This window comes from Arvicola amphibius, chromosome 3, assembly GCF_903992535.2.
Source record: "Arvicola amphibius chromosome 3, mArvAmp1.2, whole genome shotgun sequence".
In the NCBI taxonomy this organism is placed as follows: domain Eukaryota; kingdom Metazoa; phylum Chordata; class Mammalia; order Rodentia; family Cricetidae; genus Arvicola; species Arvicola amphibius.
In genome coordinates, this window is record NC_052049.1 from 76,904,498 (window position 1) to 76,925,269 (window position 20,772).

Here is a 20,772-nt window from a genome sequence, read left to right on the forward strand (position 1 = left end):
TGTCAGAAACTGGTCTGTACAAATGAGATCCGTAACCGTCTGGGCAGTAGAATGGGAAGAAGACTGATAACATGAGGGAATTCTCTGGGCTTATGGAAAGGTTGTGTATCTTAAAATGGTGTTTACACAAGTATAGTGAGTACAGAGAGACAGCCTACAGTTTCAGGTTCGTAAGCACTGGAAACTGTATCATAAAAAAGAAGGTAGAGTATTTGAGGTTCCATGGGCCAGGTTCTCTATCAATGACAAGTCAGAATTCAGAACACAAAGCAACTATAACCAATATGGAAAGCTAACATGCATGACTATGTTTGAATAAAACCTTATTTGGGGGGGGGGGGGGAATTTGGATTTTATTTATTGATTTTCATTGAGCTCTACATTTTTCTCTGTTGCACTCTCTTCTTCTCCCCTCCCCTTTAACCCTCTCCCATGGTCCCCATGTTCCCAATTAACTCAGGAAATCTTGTCTTTTTCTATTTCCCATGTAGATTAGGTCCATGTATATCTCTCTTAGGGTCCTCATTGTTGTCTAGGTTCTCTGGGATTGTGATTTCTGGCCTGGTTTTCTTTGCTTTATGTTTAAAAACCACTTATGAGTGGGTAAATATGATAATTGTCTTTCTGGGTCTGGGTTACCTCACTCAGTATGATGTTTTCTAGCTCCATCCATTTGCCTGCAAATTTTAAGATGTGGTTTTTTTTCCTGCTATGTAGTACTCCATTATGTAAATATACCACATTTTCCTTATTCATTCTTCAGTCAAGGGGCATTTAGGTTGTTTCCAGGTTCTGGCTATGACAAACAAAGCTGCTATGAACATAGTTGAGCACATGTCCTTGAGGTATGATTGAGCATCCTTTGGATATATACCCAAAAGTGTATTGCTGGGTCTTGAGGAAGGCTGTTTCCTAATTTTCTGAGAAATTGGCATACTGATATCCAAAGGGGGCTGTACCAGCTTGCACTTCCACCAGCAATGCAGAAGTATTCGCTTTACCCCACAACCTCTCCAGCATAAGTTGTCATCAGTGTTTTTGATCTTGGCCATTCTTCCAGGTGTAAGATGGAATATCAGAGTTGTTTTGATTTGCATTTCTCTGATGACTAAGGATGTTGAACATTTTCTTAAGAGTCTTTCAGCCACTTTAGATTCCTCTGTTGAGAGTTCTCTGTTTAGGTCTGTATTTCATTTTTTTATTGGATTATTTGTTCTTTAGATGACCAACTTCTTGAGTTGTTTGTATATTTTGGAGATCAGGCCTCTGTCTGATGTGTGGTTAGTGAAGATCTTTTCCCATTCTGTAGGTTGTCATTTTGTCTTGTTGACTGTGTCCTTTGCTTTACAGAAGCATTTCAGTTTCAAGAGGTCCCATTTATTAATTGTTTCTCTCAGTGTCTATGCTACTGGGATTATATTTAGGAAGCGGTCTCCCATGACAATGCGTTCAAGTGTACTTCCCACTTTCTCTTCTATGAGGTTCAGTGTGGCTGGCTTTATGTTGAGGTCTTTGATCCATTTGGACTTGCATTTTGTGCATGGTGATAGATATGGATCTATTTTCATTCTTCTACATGTTGATATCCAGTTATGCCAGTTAAGTAAACCATTTGTTAAATATGCTTTCTTTTTTCCATTTGATATTTTTTTTGCTTCTTTGTCAAAAATCAGGTGTTCGAAGGTGTGTGGATTAATACCCAGGTCTTCGATTTGGTTCCATTGGTCTTCTTGTCTGTTTTTATGCCAATACTAGGCTGTTTTCAGTACTGTAGCTCTGTAGTAGAGTTTGTAGTCAAGAATTGTGATGCCTCCAGAAGTTATTTTCTTGTACAGGATTGTTTTGGCTATACTGGGGTTTTTACTTTTCCATATGAAGTTGAGTACTGTTCTTTCAAGGACTGTGAAGAATTTTGCTGGGAATCTGTAGATTGCTTCTGGTAAGATTGCCATTTTTTTTATCCCAGACAGTGGGATACAAACAGTGGGCCCAGATAAACCTAGGGGAGAGGAATGGAGGGGCGAGAGACAAGAAGAATGACGGCAAGACAGTATTTCTGATCAAGCCGCAGAGTTTATTATTCTCAGAGGCTGTTATATAGCAGTTGGACAAGGGGGGAGGAAAGGGGTGTCAGGTCTGCTGGAAGTCAAGCCTGGAGACATCCCTAACTGATAAGTAAATACTGTGGGTCTGTGATTATTGACTAACAAAGGAAAATACTAATGTTTCCTAAAAGCCTGGTGCCTCAAGTCTCACTAGGTGCCTAAGTCTTAGGTCCAGAACTTGCCCTGCAAAGTTCTTACTTGTGAACTTAAGATGGCTGTAAACAAAATACAAATCTCAAAATACAGGTCTTTGCTTCCGGCAATTTTTACTATGTTAATTCTACCTACCCAAAAGTATGGGAGATCTTTCTACTTTCTGGTGTCTTTTTCAATTTCTTTCTTCAAAGATTTAAAGTTCTTGTCATACAAGTCTTCCACTTGTTTGGTTATAATTACTCCTAGATATTTTATGCTATTTGTGGCTATTGTGAAGGGTGATGTTTATGATTTCTTTCTCAGTCCTTTTATCATCTGTGTAACTCAAAAAAAAAAAAAGTCTCTTGTATCCTGCCCCATTACTGAAAGGTGTTTATGAGTTGTAAAAGTTCCTTGATAGAGGCCGGGCGGTGGTGGCGCACGCCTTTAATCCCAGCACTCAGGAGGCAGAGGCAGGCGGATCTCTGTGAGTTCGAGGCCAGCCTGGTCTACAAGAGCTATAGCGTTCCAGGACAGGCTCTAAAAAAGCTGCAGAGAAACCCTGTCTCGAAAAACCAAAAAAAGAAAAAAGAAAAAAAAAGTTCCTTGATAGAATTTTTGGGGTTGCTTATGTAAACTATCATATCTTCAGCAAATAGTGAGAGTTTGACTTCTTTTCCGATTTGTATCCTGTTGATCTCCTTTTGGTGTCTTATTGCTCTAGCTAGGACCTCAAGAACTATATTGGATAGATATAGAGAGAGTCGACAACCTCGTCTTGTTGCTGATTTCAGTGGAATTGCTGGGAGTTTCTCTCCATTTATTTTGATGTTGGCTGTTGGCTTGATGAATATTGCCTTTATTATGTTTAGGTATGTTCCTTGTATCCCTGCTCTCTCCAAGACCTTTATCATGAAGGAATGTTGTATTCTGTTGAAAGCATTTTTTGGCATCTAATGAGATGATCATGTGGTTTTTATTTTTCAGTTTGTTTATATGGTGGATTAAGTTGACAGATTTTCATATTTTGAACCATCCCTGCATCTCTGGGATGAAGCCAACTTGATCATGGTGGATGATGGTTCTGATGTGTTCTTGGATTCAATTTGCCAGTATTTTATTTAGTATTTTTGCATCAATGTTCATGAGTGAGATTGGTCTGTAATTCTCTTTCTTAGTAATGTCTTTATGTGGTTTGTTATCAGGGTATTGTAGCCTCATAAAAAGAGTTTGGCAATGTTCCTTCTGTTTCTACTGTGTGGAACAATTTGAGGAGTATTTGGTGTTAATTCTTCTTTGAAACTCTTGTAGAATTTTGAGCTGAAACCATCTGGTCCTGGGCTTTTTTGGTTAGGAGACTTTTGATGACTGTTTCTATTTCTTTAGCAATTTTTAGGTCTGATAAAAAAAAACTTTTTTAAAAAATGATAGTAAGATAGCCTAGGCACATAGGCTGTAGTTTGCAGATCTGACTATAAATAAAAATGGTAAATGGGTTTTTTTTTAAAAAAAAAAAAAAGCAATTACTTTTTAAAGTTAATTTGAAAATACAGCTCTTTTGCAAATAGTATACCTGAAAAAAGTCAATCATTACTCCCTAAAGAAGCTTATTGATTTCCAAAAGTACCATTTCAGGAAAACAAAAGGCACTAAGTTCTCATCGTGTTCATTCCAATTCCAATTATACAAACATTGTATAACTGCCACTGTACAAATCACTCCCAGCTTTAATGCCTTTCAAGTCTCTCTGTGGACAACAGCAGTCCACTGAGCATTTCAGCTCCATGGTCTTTCATTCTCCTGCACCTCAGCCTCAACCTTCTCCTCTACTTCTCTACTTTTAGGCTTTGCACAGCCTCTGCCCTCTGCCTAGTGACCTTTCTTGTAATTAACACATATAACGTTCGATTTCATCATTCTGTTCATGACATCCCCAAAGTGAGCTGCATGCCCTCGTAGACATGGTTTTTGCACTGCCCTTACGTTCACTACAGAACCATCACACTGCACATACTGTACTAACTTACTGGCTTCACCGATTGCTGAAAGGTGGGGGTATGAACTGTGCTTAGTGAAGGGCATAATGTTATGCCTGAAAAACAGTTACAACTCAGAATTTGTTGGCAGAATGTTGGTCCCTACCTGCAAACAGCTTCTTCAGATGGGACTGAATCACTGACGGGTTAGTGGACTGGCCCAGGATTTCTAACAAGTCATCGTCACCAATAAAATAAAATCTTGGGAATGCTGACCGTTTTTCCTAATGAAAAAGAAAAGAAAAAAAGTTTTTCTCTTTTCAATGATTAAGATATTGAATATGTCACAATTTATTAAAGCTTAAAATAAGCAGACATGCCTCCAAAAATTCATTTAAGGATTTCTGACATCTCTGAAGCTGATCAAGTATTGTTAGCAGAGCATTTCGGATTCCTGCATGAGTAGTCAATGTGGTAACTCTATTGTCCTTCTTGATGTCCATCATTATTGATCTACAAGATAAAAATTATTTTCACATTTATGTTAAGATTTCTGCCTTAAGCCGGGCGGTGGTGGCGCACGCCTTTAATCCCAGCACTCGGGAGGCAGAGGCAGGTGGATCTCTGAGTTCGAGGCCAGCCTGGTCTACAAGAGCTAGTTCCAGGACAGGCTCTAGAAACTACAGGGAAACCCTGTCTCGAAAAACAAAAACAAAAAAAAAAAAAAAAAGATTTCTGCCTTAAATGAAAGCATTTTCATGTTTCAAATTAAGAACAGCATTTATAATTAATAACTTATCATGCTTCTAGTAAACCATGTGAAAATTAATGTCATTACAATTTTTCATCAAATATTACAAATCTTCATTCATTCATTCAGTCATTCATTCAATAAATATTAAGTTCTATGCCATAGAACTAATAGTCCAGTAACATAGAAGGGCACTAAGTAATACTAATACCTTAAAATACTAAAGTATAATAAACACCACAAAGAAAAGGTGCAAAGTGTTAGCACAGTGACTATTAGGAAACCTCTGACTTAAGCCTTCTTTGGGGAAGTGACCCAAGCTGAGATATGCATGATGAATAAACAAAGGAAGAGTTTGTGACTGAGGTTCTGGGAAACAACTACATGGACTTAAGACACTGGAGTAGAGGCTGGAGAGATGGCAAGAGACACATATGCTTTCTCCTTAGTGCAATGTTACAAAAGTTTAATTACATTAAAAAAAATTAAAACAAGGAAACTTCATTTTAAATGATTATTCTTGCTACCATATGAAAACTTCAAGAAGAACAAGTTGGAAGGCTAATGCAGCACCTATGTAAGAGATAGAGATGAGAACACCGATTTAATAACTAACTTGGGATGGGGAAAATGAAAGACGACAATCTGCCTGTGTGTCTTGCAGGCAACAGCAGGTGGCAGAACTTGCTGAGGAAGGGTGAACACTGGTGAACGTGACCGGTGCCGGGGGTGAGCTGGAGGACCAGGTTCACTTGAGGCCTGGGGATGATGATGAGTTTTAAAGCTCAGAAGAGAAGCATCACCTGTCCCTGTATGCAAGATCTCAGCAAACAAAAAGAAATGATTCTACAACTTGTGAAGATGACAGAGGCCTTCCTCAGCCCTCAAGGAGGCTTCCTGTCACTTAGTGCATAAATGAAGGATGGCAAAGACACAGAGCAGGCTGAAGTGCTTCAAAAGAGGAAACAGCACTGCAGAAGGCTGACTGCAGGACAGACGGAGCGCACCCAGGACTCACGGATGTGAGCACTTCACAGCGTGAGGAATGTGGCCACATGCCTATGTCTACGTAGCTGTACTGACCTAAAATCTTCATCAACTTTGTTGAAGCGTGACTGTTCTTTAGGCAAAGCTCCACGGCCAAAAATGGGCTCCAAGTACACCCATTTTCTCTGAATATGATTTAAATTCTGCAGGTACTCATCTAACTGTGCAAGTTTTCGTTCCCAAATTGATACTTTATCTTCAAATCCTTTGTAATATGGAGAATCTTTTAAGGACTGAAGAAGGCATCTGTTATCTCCAACCTGGTTCACGATGTCTTTCCAGTCTTTAATCAGCTTGATAGTTCGATTCTGGCTGTCTTCATAATCAATCAGGGAGAATACTGCTCCAACTCCCCACAGATCGAGTTCACGCAAAGCTTCTCTGATGGTAACTTCCCCTTGTGCCCGACTATTTAAATCCTATTAACAAGAAAGATAAATACTTGTTATTTTAAAATTAATTATCCCATAAATAAATCATAAGAAATATACTGTAGTGGGGTATAGTGGTCCACGCCTGTAATCCTAGCCCTCGGGAGATGGAGGCAGGAGTATCAAGGAATTCCGTGTCCTCTTCAGCAGCACAGTTTAAGGCCAGCTAAGATAGCATTATACTGTCTCAATCTGTGCTCCAACAAAAACAAGCATATACACATATATGTATATACACACACATATACAGTCTTATAAAAAATATTATATGGATTTTCACCATTAGGAAAAAGTTAGATATACATTTTACATATAATCCTAGAAAATAACTGAATACTGTATCACACATATTAGATGTTAAGCACTCATGTTCACATGATCAAATATATACAAACTCCTGCCTTATGCTGTTCAAGTCTGAAGAGGGGGACTAGGGCTTAGCAGATAAAATGCCAAGTCTGGATGCCCAGCACCCACATAAAGGTCAGGCACAGCAGTACACATCTGTAACACCAGCCTACCCACTGGTAAGCTCCACATTCAACAAGTGACCCTGCCTCACAGTATAAGGTGCAAAGACACCTGGCACCAGCTTCTTGCCTCCACATGCATGTGCATGGGCGCACACACACACACACACACACACACACAACACACACTTAGAACACAACAAGGAACATGCAACTAAAAAATAAAACAAGGAAAAAAATTATGCATCCACAACTGAAAGAAGAAATGGCCAAAATTTGGTAACCTAGAACAATCAGAATATTATGGAAAATTTCCTGTAAACTCTTTGCATCAGATGTGGTTCCTCTGTGCAGGAATCTTGTCACAACCTCACAGATTAACGGCATGATCTAGGATTAGTAACAAGCATAAAGACTTACATTTTTTAAGAGATAAAATAATAAAGCATCAAAAGCACCCTATTTTATCACTAGTGGACAAAACACAGCATACAGCTCCTGACGATCAATGTGTCGTTTATCTTAGGCACAGGGGCCGCACCCTAATCTACTGCTATCTCAGACAGCAATTGCGACTCCACAGTTAACAGCCTGCTTCTCCTGCAGCAGCCTGGCTGCTCAGACCACAAACTGGTGGAAATTCCATAGCTGCAGGCATAGTTTTAACTAAATCTCTACCATTCTATTTATAAATAAGACTTGAGATTCAAAGGCTGGGGTGAAAACCTGTGAGCTCAGAGAGGCTGAGTAGCAGCTAACTAATCTCTCCTTGCTGGCGTCTCCTAGAATACACACACACACACACACACACACACACACACACGTCCTTCTGCTCCACCAAAGCAAAAAATCGTCACCACTCAAAACCCCTCCCTCCAGTGTGTCTATCTCTCCCGGATGCCCTCTGAAGCTCTATGATTACTTTCTGTCAACTAGTTGCTAAGTCACCCTCCTAACCCAAGGTTTATTTTATTTAATTAATGCAAATGCAAACTCAGGGTTCACAGTGTGAAAGAATATTTTCCAACAATTACAGTTTAGTTTTCCTTGAGACATTTTCCCGCCAGGTTGGTAACCAGCCAGTTACTAGTTTACCTGCAGGGCCTCCTGTCCTCTAGCTTCTGCCCACAGTACGTCACATGATGTGAGCACACTAAATGACTCATCTCTGCTAGCATTTTTCATGCGGCTGACTTCCTTCACTAACGAAGTATTAATAGTGTACATTTTCCCTTCTGTAAGCAGGGGCCACTACTAGGATTTCTATAACCTCATCTAACAGGTCCCAACAGTGCAATGCACTACCAACCATGAATAATGGAACAGCACACACAGTTACTGCTTTGTAGAAAGAACAGATCCTAAATAAAAAGGACTAGCAGAGTCCAAGCCTCACTTTAAGGTCTGAGGCTTTCTCTACAATTGTATCAGCAACTCGTAGCAGGTCACCAAACAGTAATTTCTCCAGACTGGTCCCTCGAGGAAGGCCAAGCAGACGAAAAAGGTCAAGCCAGTGGTCTGGAGAAAGATACTCCCCTCTCACATATTTCAAGATAGGAATTATAATCTATCAGAAAAGAAAAAGAGAAGACTTACACATATGTTCATGTGCAAACTTCACACAATTCAAGTTATTCACACTTATATTAATGCAATTTCATAAGTAATTTTAATTAATTATTTAATAATCTTGCAATCAAAGTCTTAAATAGAATCATATAAAGTTTGTTATTAACATTACTGTAAACAAATGCACATTACATTCGTAGTTTATAAATTTTAAAACATGACAGAATATACCCTTGCTTTCTGGAACACATAAATGCTGACAGCTAATACAAATCCTACGGGGATATAGCTCAGTTGGTACAGCCTTTGTCTGACCCTAGCCATAATCCCCACTACTGCAGAAAAGCCTGTGTATAATTCCTACTGATGCAAAAACAAACAACAGCTGGGCGGCGGTGTCACACACCTTTCAATCCAGCACTCAGCACACAGAGGCGGGCGCATCTCCAAGTCTGAATCCAGTCTGACCTACAGAGTAAGTTCCAGGACAGCTAGGACTACACAGAGAAACCCTATCTCTTGAAAAAAAAAATTTAAAAAGACAAGAAAACAAAAAAAAATTCCATAGTTACACTGCTTTCCAGCTATTAGCAGAACTATGTCTATAATTTTTATAATTTATGTATTTCCCTTTTTTCATATAATGGAAAAATTTAATTGAAAAATAAATTATGGTTCAAACAGTAAATAATAAAAAGATAAACAATGGCTCCAAATATCATTTTCAAGTATCAAGTAAAGAAAACAATCTTACTTTATATCTGTCAACTTCTGACTGCAATTTCACTGTCATGACTGAATGTTCTGCAACTTTCCTCAATCTGTCATGCCAGTTCATCAAAAATTCCTCAAACAGATAGGTCTTAGTCCTGAAAAAGAGCATGAACACATATTAAAATTCACATTTCCTCCAAAAATGAACAAATTATAAGAAGATAAATATTGCTTAGGAATCAAACCGGTAAGAAATCCAGTCTTCATTGGCCATTTCCTGGAGACCTTGCTGGAACTCCTCATAAAGAGCCCAGATTTGTGCACAGCTCTCAATATCTTTAGAGATGCTATACGCCAGGGAGAAGTTGGGCTCCTCTAGTCCAAAATGATGGCAGTCATCACTACAGAAATAAATATCAAAATACTGAATTTATACAAAAAGAAAAAGTGCCAGATAATAATTTATTTAGCCACATTCTGCGGCTGAAATACACAAGGACAAATGCCTGCTTCATGTGAGAACTCACTTCACGCGTGCTAGGTCCTCTTTCAAAGCTATCATGTAAAAACAATACATGTGGAAATTTTTTATGTTTATAACTGTATGTAAATGTTTGCTTTATACATTTATATACTCATCTGACAAAATATCTTCTCAGTTGAATATAAGACCCCCCTTAATCTACTAAGTGTACTACCATGTGTGATTAAAGTCTACTCACTCATCCCAGGGCTGCATTTACCAGCATAGGCTATGGCAGACACTGCACAAATCAGCACTTGCTGTGACCATTAAGATGAGTTAGCAACGTATTTCCTACTTGTCTTATGAACTGTTTGACTGGATCGTGTGTGTGTGTGTGTGTGTATGTGTGTGTGTGTGTGTGGACCAGAGAGGTATGTCAGACTCCTCTCCTACCACTCTCTGTTCTTCTGAGAAATGTTCTCTCACTGAACCTGACTCGCAGTGTTTCGTGGATAAGCTGGCCAGTCAGTCAGGCCAAGCATGATCACTGTCTGTGCTTCAAGCACGGGAGCTAGACTACGCAGGCCATGCCCAACTCTGTAGGAGGTTGAAGGTTCAATCCCCATGCTTGTAAAAGGGCTCCTCTCCCCAACACCCAGATTCACTTCAGAAAGAGGCATTAGCAGTATTTTTCTTAAAATTAAATATTCCATTTTTAAACAGAGTGGTATCAAAACAATATTAGAGCCTCTGAATTTAATATGTAAGCTAATTTAATGTCCTAACCTCTCACAAATCCTTTTTTGAATTTATCTTAATGTCCTTACACAGTTCAATCACAGCTTCTAAGGATGCGACAGTTTAACAGGTTGTTTGTAGTCTTAAACTTTCTGAAGTTTATGAAGAAAGGTACTAAAGAGCTATAATTATAGCCAGGAAGCCAAGTACAAAGGCATAAAATGTTTTTTCAAAATAAGCATCATAAATTACAAACAAAACGAAATAAAAATAACTTACACTAGCTTTTTTCTTATGGCTTCGAGATCATCGAACTCCAGCTTTTTCTCCTTTATGGCTTTCGCGCTCTGCCCCAGGGTGTTGGGCCTGCCGGCTTCAATGAGCTCGTCCCCAGGTTTCAGTTGGTCCCAGCGTGCTCGAAACTTCTCCAGCTCTTGGTGATAGGTCTGCAGGCGGGACTTCACATTTCCTTTCATGACTTCAATCTAGAAGCAGATCCAAGAACTCAGCACAGAAGAGTACCTCAGTTTCCACACTTCACTTTCAACATTTTTTTTAAAAATGAAAGAAATGTCAACACTGAATGACTGGTTTTTTTATCCTGTCAAGTCCAATTATAATAAAATAATCTAGTAACAAAAATTAGAATATAAATTCACAGTAATGATAAATAAGTGTCAACTATAAACACTAAACAATTCTAGGAGTTCACAGTATGCCTACAATTATCAAAAAAGTGACCCCATATTAAAACAGTTCGGGGTTGGCTGGAGGGATGGCTGCTCTTCCTGAGAACCTGGAATTCCCTACACTCACACGGTGGCTCACAATCATCTGTAACTTCAGTTCCAGTGGATCAAGCTCCTCCAGGTGCACCAGGCACACAGACACACATGCAGTCAAAACATCCACACACATAAAATAAAAATTAAAAATAATCCACAAGCTGCTGTTCTGCCTATGTACACACTCTTAACTAAGGAGGCTATTTCTCGGCCATCTGCAGCTATGAGCGAAGACTAGTCAGTCAGCAAGATATGGAGCAGACAGGTGTGTGCAGCCTCGGCTGTGCCTAGAAGTCAGATGGCGCTGTCTCCTCCTTCCTCTTCCCACTATAGAGCAAGTGGACAGTAAAACATCCTAGACAACACGCAGAGATGGCCGAAATTTAATTCAGCTAGTGTGGGCCTCGGACAAAAGGCCAGACAGAGGCATCGTTTTAGCTTGTAGAGAAATGCTACCAAAAAGACACTCCTGTGCAATTGTCATTTAGAGAAAGCTTGGAAACATTATAAGAACTGACGGAGGTCAGTCCCAGCAGCAGCACTGAACTCCTGAAGCCAGATGACACTCAATATATGTAGGCACACTCTGAGAGCAGCCGGCTCTCACCTGATCTTTAATCATAAGTTGGTGGCTTTCCATCATCAGCTCGAATTTGTCCCACTTGGCTCTCAGACTGCTAACTGTTTCCACCCCGCCGCCTGCCACAGTTCGCAAAAGCCTGTTTTTGTCTTCAGCTTCTTGAAACAAGGGCAAAATCTGAGAGTCAAGAGAAGCAAGATATCATTACTTTAATTCTTATTTCATGATTTTTTATTTTAAAATGAAATAAAATTTTAAAAGGTTTTTGCTTTTAAATAATTTGTTAAAGTCCCAGCTATAAGGATTCTGATGATTATTACTAGGTTAACAAACACACTATAATGCCAGAAGTCAAAAGGAATGAAAAATAATAATTGGGGGGGGCAAAGACAAAAGAACCAGAAATTCAAGGTCACATACTCCACTACATAGTGAACTCAAGTCTACTGTGAACAATAAGAAACTATGCCTAATAAACAAACAAACAAATAAATAAATGTTGGCCTGTGACCAAAACCAGATAAAGACATAAGAGAAAAAGAAACAGACTAATTTTATGAACATAGACATAAAAATTCTCAGGAAAATACTTGCCAACTGAATTCTAGAGCATTACTGTTAGTTACACTCCATAATTAAGCAAAGCTGCAAACAGTTTAGCAAATGTAAACCTGAAAAGGTCATACAGTGTTGTTTGCTTTCTCTTGCTGTGGCTAAACACGATGACCAAAACAACTCGGGGAGGAAAGAGTTTATTTCATCTAACATTTCCAATAGACAGTCCGTTGCCTAGGGAAGTCAAGCCAGGCACTTAAGGCAGAAATCTAAGCCAAGCCTACAGAGAAGGCTGCTTACTGACTCACTTGTCCAAAACTGCCCAGGCCGCCTGCCTAGGGATATACCTTCCACAGTGGGCTGGGCCTTCCTGCTCAATTAGCAATCAGGACAATGACCCATAAGTCCATAGGACAATCTTGTGGAAGTGGTTCTTGAGGTTCCTTCCTCCCAAGTGTGGCACGCTGACAACCAAGATCAGCCAAGCAAGCACATAAATAGACTCAGGAACAGAAACAATACGATCATTTCCACAGAGGTAAAAGACGCCCTTGGCCAAGTTCAATATCCTTCACTATCAGAGGCCAGGACTAGACAGGACAAAGGCCTGTGTACTGGTGGCTGCATGTACATGGGAAATAAGGTACAGTATGCTGAAGAAAGACTGAAAGCATTCACCAAGGTGACCTTTTCACCTTTTCTCAAGTTTCTAAACAATTCAGAGTCTTCTTTCTTGTTCTGAACAAAACTTTAATCATTTAAATGCCCTGCAAATGCTGCCTTGCTCCTTCTGGATTCTGTTTTTACCAATCTCACCTCCCATCTTTAACTGTGAGCTCTCTCTTGTGTGTCTCTTCTGTCTCTGTTCTAACATCATATTCTGCACAATAAGATTCCAATTCTGAAGACAAGATTGCTTACTCTACTATTATTCTAATCCATGAGATCACAACAAGGCTGTAAATACCTCTGGGGTTAATGCAAGGCTACTGATACTACGTCATTACAGCACTTGTCTAACCCTGAGCTGCCAGTGAGATCACGTCACACAGACCTCTTCACCAGGCTCAGATTACACAGGCCTCTCTATCACGTAAAATACCTAATTTACACATCTCTATAAAGTAAGGATGACAGTAATTGCTTTTTATTCTCACCTCTGGCCTCCGATCCTGCAGGTTACTATACTGTAAATTTGTATCCCCTATTTCTTCCACAGACTGAGGTATTATTGTTAAGATCTTCATAGCCTCAGTGATGAAAGTATCGATTTCATATATATGCGCTGAAAGGGATGACACATCATTGTTACCAAACAAAGTGCTCAGTTCTGGTTCCATGACTGCTAAATCAAGGGCCCAGAGCCTCCACTACACATAGTATGCCACAGTCTCAGTTATCATGCACTCCCATGGCAGCAGCTAGAAATGAAGACTGAGACAACTTCCCTTGAGAGGGAAGTTGTTCACAGCACACCTGAACTTTCTGAGAGGAGCAAGAGAGGGGGCTCAGCAGTTACAAGCACTGGCTGCTCTTGCAGAAAAGCAAGGTTCAGCTCGTAGCACCCACATGGAGGCTCACAACCATCCATACTTCAGTTCCTGGTCTCCATGGGCAACAGGCACGAATGGGGCACACATACAGGTAAAGCACTCTATACATCTAAAAAGAAATTAATGAAAATTTTGACAAAAACAAACCTAAAATGTATTCCTTCCTAGTTATATTTACTAGCAATCTGAAACAATTCCAGTCTTCTAAATAATGCTAAAATGCTTCAAGTTACCGTTTAGAGAAATAAGAACAAATATTATGTCGGAATTATAATCATTCTCAATTACATACAAATTAGTACTATCTAGACTTCCACTAATAAAACTGACTGAGATTTTTATACGTTTAAAAGACAAATGAGAATTTTCCTACTTTCTTAAAATTATCATTTTGAGGAAATTTTATTTAAGAAGACATCCTAGCTCAGTTTTAACCAGTAATTGAGAGTCCCATGCTGTAACTATAGACACTACAGCTCTAAACACACAAAGGGATGCACAGGGCTTTACTCTGGATGGACTTCTTCAGAGAAAGGACCAGCAGATCGAACAGCTTCTGGATGAGATCATCGATCACAGTCTTCACGGGGCTGCAGTTGATGCTAAGACAGTCCACTTTGACAGCACTGGGGACCGACAGACATGGGGTCCTTGGGTTATCAGGAGTTAGAGCACACTTCAACAAAGCCATCAAAGCATGACATAATAGATTTAATCCAAAAAGTCCTTCTCTACACAACCTAGGCTCCTAGTCAGTAAGTCCACTTAGCACCCATGTTCTTTGTTTACCAGTTTCATTCACTGAATTTTTTGCTTGTTTGCTTAACAAGGTCTCCCAGTCTGACCCCAAACTCACAATCCTCCTGCCTCAGACTCCTGAGTGCTGGGGATATATGCATATGTCACAGAACCAGGCTTAAAGTACTAATTTTCAATCATAAAATATATCCATTTTTAAAAATTATAAATGGATAAACACCAGCAATAGAATATATTTAAATATTTATAAGTTCTAATTGTTTCAGTATATATTTGTTTCATATTTATAAAGTAGTTATTTTATAGCCAACATATAAATAAGGGTAAAAAATAGAATATAGAATGAATACAGATTATTAAAAAAATAAAGCCAACAAAGCTGTTTTATAACTACAAAATTAACAAAAAGGAAAAACAATTTTAAATTAGTCTTCAATTTGTAGACAAAGAAAACTTTTAGGAAAGTTGGTGAGAGTATTACGATTCAAAGGAAGCTGGCGCAGTGACACTCCTGTACCACACTTAGAGAGTGGAGGGAGGGGGCTACAAGTCTGTCGTCATCCTTGCTACAGAGTGCAAGGCCAGCCTGGGCTATGCCATCTCAAAAAAAAGAAAAAAATCTTGTGAAGAGCATTTCAGTCATAATTTTAGGAAAGATATATTTGTCTCAAGAATTCTCCATTCAGGGGTGGAGAGATGGCTCAGTGGTTAAGAGCACTGGCTGCTCTTCCAGAGGTCCTGATTTCAATTCCCAGCAACCACATGGTGGCTCACAACTATCTGTAATGAGACCTAGCGCCCTCCTCTGACGTGCGGGCATACATGGAGGCAGAATGTTGTATACATAATAAATACATAAATCTTTTTTTTAAAAAGGGAAAAAAGAATTCTCCATTCAGAATGTGAGTCTTTTTGTTTGCTTGTTTGACTTGAGACAAGGCGTACTCCCATCTCTACCTCCAGTGCTGGGATTAGGAGCATGTGTCACCATGGCCTACCTTTAGAATTTATCCTAACATGGATCTTGGAAGAGAACATACAACTAACTGCCACTTTACTAAATCAGCGTAATCCCTAGCTACATCCTAAACATTTGTCCTTACACCACAGATAAATGTAATCCTCAAATCTCATCAAGGAACCCTTCCCTTTGCAACAGAAGAAGACAACTACACACAACCAATCAAAACGCAGAGCTATGGAACCCAGTCCCAATGGATGCATCTACAACACACTCCCACACCTACTCAGGGGTTGTTGAGGAAGAGAGGGAGTGGGGGAAGACTGTAAGAGCCAGAGAGTAGGGAGTTCTTCTGAGCCTGCATCTCCTAGTAATGTCAGAAGCTAAGGCTCACCAACATGGCTGCCTAAATTTGAGCTGAACAAGAACAATAGCAATAGACATGCCAAAGCAGACAGGGAAAGCACACAAGGCTTCAATTCTACACAAAGAACTACAGGCAACTAAGGAACACTGGGAGCAAGAGAAACAGTCTTCCCCAGAAAAGAGTATACCAGTTGTTATCTAATACCAAAGGGTCAGCACTGAAAACAGACACACAAGTAGTATTATATGACTGAGCAGGTTGTACTCACATACTTAGGAATATACACATAAAACAATCACAATTCAAGGAAAAAGGAGGCCATGAATTTCAAAGAGAGCAACAAGAGGTATATGGGAAAACTGGAGGAGGGGGAATGATGTAATTATAACCTCAAAAATTAAAAAAAATTAAAAAAAAATATTCTTTTCAGCTTCATATAGCCAGGCTAGCTTTGAATTCTCTCCATAGCTAAAACAGCCTTGAAGTCTTTATCCTCCTTCACCTTCCTTTTCCAATTATAGATATATGACCACACCCAGTCCAAAGGAAATGTTTAAGCCATATACCAATGCACTATCAAGGTATTAACTGTGAAAACTTAGAAACAAACTAAGTATATTAAATAATGGTACTGGTGACACATGCTTATATTCTCAGGTACTCAAGAGCACAAGGCAGGAAGGCAGCTAACTTCCAAGATAGGTTGGACAATTTAATGAGAACTTGGGGTGTAGTTCAGAGATAAAGCAATTGCCTAGCATGGACAAGGTGCTGGGTTCAGTCCTCTGTATCATAAAAATAGATAGATAAGTAGGCAGGTAGACAGATGTGATAGGTAACTATTTCTATATCTCAAAATCTCAGGCTTGCTAATATCCTAAAGAAACTTCCCTGACTTTGTACCAAATCGGGACAGGGGGTCAATACCTTCTGAATCCCTATAATTAGTTCAATGTCTATCACAGAATATATTCCATTCAGTATTAATAGTTAAAAACTATTAACGACGTTTGAAAATATAATCTGAACCAGTAACATATATGCAAATTACTGTATATAATCCTTAAAAGTATTACTTTCCTTGCAACTATTTTTTAAAGTAGAAGAAACTGAGATTCATATTTGAATTCATGTCAAAGTCATGCAACTGTTGAGCCACCTAACTCCAGAACAAATTCACTAAGCCCGCAATGGACATGACTTCTTCATCAAACATACACTGTGCACTACCAGAGTAAGCACCGTGAGCTCAGGAATCTCTTCTTCTTGCCCATATTTATGTAAAGTTCTTTGTGGTATCAGTACTCACCAAACATTTACTAAAAGGAAAAGTAAGTAATAAGAGTTCTAGATGCTATCCTTCCTAGTTGACATGCCCATTCTCATGGAATTCACTGTCCAAACAGCTTCAGTGGGTGCAATTTCAGGTAGTAAAGGCATGCAGTCTCACAAAGCTGGGCTAATCCTGAGGAAATCCACCTCAGAGATTGGCGCCCACATTCCCAGCAGGGCCACCTCACAACTAGTGCCGCAGAAGCATGTCAGCTTCTCATACCTGGGGAGCCGCTCAACTTCCTTCCCTTTTATCTTCAGTGCTTTAAAATTCCTCTCCCAATCATGCACAGTCAAAAGGTGCTTTTCCACCAGAGCTTCCATGTCAACTTGTCCAATTACAACCCATTCCTACTTAAAGAAAGAAACCATATTAATCAAAGGGAACCCATAAGCTGATACTGACCCACTGATTAGGACCAACAAAGTGAGGAAAATAAACTATTTTAGAATCTCTTCTCAGATTAATATATATATATTAATATATAATATATATATATATATTCCAAGTCCAAAATCACTCCTACAAAGTACACCTTACAGATCTACAAGTATGAGCCTAGAAATCTAACATGCAGGCATTCACAGTGCAAACGCAGCCAAGAAACTGGCCAAGTCTCTGACCATGACTCTTGTCCAGCACAAATGAGCACTGAGAGGAGAGTTCGTATTCCCAAATTGCTGAGTATCACATACTGAGAAACAGACACATTAACCATCACATCAGAGTGACACCTTACACGGGAACAGGGGACACACTGTAGCATCTAAACTATACAGGCCAGATGTATACCACCTAGGCTCATGCAAGCACACCTACAAAACTGCCTAGTGACAGCTTTCTCAGAACGTACATCCTTAATCTCTGGAATTAAATTAGCATTTGAGCACTCTTGCTCAAAATATATTGTCTTCAGAATTAAAATTGATACAAATGTCAATCACACACTGAGCTGATTTAAAAGAAAACAAAGCTAGTTTCCCAGACTTTGTAAAATAAAAACAAAATTGGCCATCACTCCTCTTCCTTTGTAGCATAAACCTAGGTTGAGGGTCCATAAAACTACCTCCCCAGTTTACACATTTCAAGTTCATTCCAACATGGAGAAAATATTAATTTGCAGACTTACTAAATCAGTAACATTTCTAACAAGGGGTAGAAATTCACATGCTCTATACCTTATGTTGATGTAACACAGCTGACAGCCTTCTAAACAGATCTTCTGCTTTGCCATAAATAGTCAGAAATCCACTTGCATTTCTATCAATCATAACAGAAAATATTGACTCATCTCCAGTCTCGCCCACTCCCTTAAACTGATTGGGAATGCCGATGAACCTCTTCATTTCTCTGTAATATTTAGCTCGGATTTCTTCAAAAGGAGGCCTAAATTGTAACCTTCCCTGTCTGAAAAAACAGTATGAATGACATTCTAAATCCTTTAAAAATTATATAACTTAAAATATAAATTATTACAAAGATTAACTTGCAAAATAAGTCAGGACTGCAAAACATCTCACTTGTAGGTTAAGTCTACATTTATCTCTGGCAGGTTCTCATTCAGCGCCTCCAGGCCCATCTGATACTGGTGCTCCAGAGCCTTGTAGAGCTGGTGGTTCCAGTGTTGCCTCCATGCCTGCATGTCACTGGCTTGGAACCCCTGAAATGTCATTCACCTTTTCAATTTGAAAACTGATACAAAATGGTTTTTTTAACTTATGATTTTCAAGCTACATAAAGCATTTGACAGATTAAAACTCAACTTTAAATATTTTAAAATATGAACTCTAATTGCCACTTTTAGTAAGATGGCTTATGAAATATTCAACACAAAACCTCACAGTATAAATATTATACAAGAGACTCATTAAAATTAAAACTTAAGCCAACATTATGTTTTTATTTGAAGCTAGTTTTACAAGGAGTCTACTTTGTAAATTCTTCTGTATTTTTTCAAAGTTCTCAAAAAAGTATCACACTTCATTTCCTAGTCCATAACAACTCATTGAATATTTTAAAATTAAGAAATTTAAAATAGACTGCTCACATAGTTGGCTTTTGTTTGATATTGCTGTTTGCTTTTATAAAGCCTAAAGATGTTTATTCTGGAACTTTGAGCTTTTTCTTCAAATTCTGAGAACTAGAAAATATCTAAAACAGCTGACTCACGCATGTCCTGCTCAGAGCCTAGCTACATGAAAATGTGCTCTAAGAAGAAAAGGAACCCTGATAGTTACATCACATAGATGCATTTTGAACCTGCAGATGTTAGTCTCTAGAAAAAGAACAGCAAACAGCAAATTTGTAAGCACCAAGTCAGGAGAAAGGCATACTAGATTAGACTTAGCATTCCATGAGGCACACAGAAGCTTCCCTTCACAGTGTTAGCGCGAATTCACTGCGATTTATGGCATTTGTACGTGAGTCAGTCAGAGAGTTCTGTATTTGCTAGAGGTACCAGGAGAGGTCTATAACTCTGTATGCAACTGGCACCGAGCCATGCATCCAGACTCCCAAAGACAGAACTGCAAAGTACAACCCACGCACCTGTGCTGCCACACTTGCTAGGCCAGTCCTCAGCTCCTGCAGCCCATCCTTCCAACGCTGCTGCTGCCGAAGCAGATCAATATTCATCAGAATGACTACCTGTTAGGAAGACAGAACTCCCAGTGACTCAGCCATCTTAATCAAGTGATGATGTACTACTCACTGAGAAGGGCAAAACATCACTTTGGGACTGTTTCCGCCACCACTGCAGGCTCATGAGGAGAGCACCACGCACACTCAGTTACTAGGGGCAAAGTGGAAAGCAGGGATCTGTGCTCAGCCAGGACATAGAATGTGCTGGGAAATGTACAAGTCCCAAAGGCTGACTTCCTGGTACAGATATCTGTACTCTGCTAGGTTCGCAGTTAACAGCAGAAGTCAGATAAAGGGAAACAAACTATTGGTACAGCTTTAGATCTCAAATTACTTCAAAATAAAAATGTAGTTATATACAAATTATTTTTATTCAGTTCTATTCATAGTATGATAAATTCTATAAATAAAATATACCTTCTCACAAAATGTAGTGTGCCACTTTCTCAGCTTCCTGTTTTCCGTGGCAAGTCGCTCAGCAGCATTCTGGAGTTTCTGGATATAGCCTTCTAATTCTTTAGGGTTGTCCCAAGTAATCTGTGATTTGCCTCCACTTCCTGCCTTTGAATTCTACAACACAACAAGCAATAGTATTCAGATACATTTCCTTTTCCAAAAAGGTTTAATTTTATGTTATAAGCCCAATTATTCTTAACACTGATCTCTATGAAGATTAAAAATATAAATTTCAAAATGTTTGCTGTCACAGAGTACCATGTAGCTTAAAAACTATTGTGAATTTTTCCAATTTCCTATATACAGATATTTAAATTAAAAAGAACGTAAACAAGTCTTAAGTTACAAAATCTGGAGATAATCAAAAAAAAAGTCAAGAAT

At 39.0% G+C, this 20,772-nt stretch overlaps 1 protein-coding gene across 1 annotated transcript in view; it reads right to left on the reverse strand.

Moving 5' to 3' along the window:
* The window catches only part of Dync2h1 (dynein cytoplasmic 2 heavy chain 1), a 229,932-nt gene that overhangs the window by 184,876 nt on the left and 24,284 nt on the right, over positions 1-20,772 (reverse strand). Inside the window, 15 exon segments of the mRNA XM_038323616.1 lie at positions 4,383-4,500; positions 4,597-4,729; positions 6,051-6,433; positions 8,312-8,482; positions 9,239-9,353; positions 9,444-9,599; positions 10,682-10,887; positions 11,795-11,944; positions 13,480-13,607; positions 14,386-14,501; positions 17,518-17,645; positions 18,474-18,702; positions 18,816-18,955; positions 19,843-19,941; positions 20,353-20,505. Of these exon segments, the coding sequence (XP_038179544.1) occupies positions 4,383-4,500; positions 4,597-4,729; positions 6,051-6,433; positions 8,312-8,482; positions 9,239-9,353; positions 9,444-9,599; positions 10,682-10,887; positions 11,795-11,944; positions 13,480-13,607; positions 14,386-14,501; positions 17,518-17,645; positions 18,474-18,702; positions 18,816-18,955; positions 19,843-19,941; positions 20,353-20,505 (2,425 nt within the window).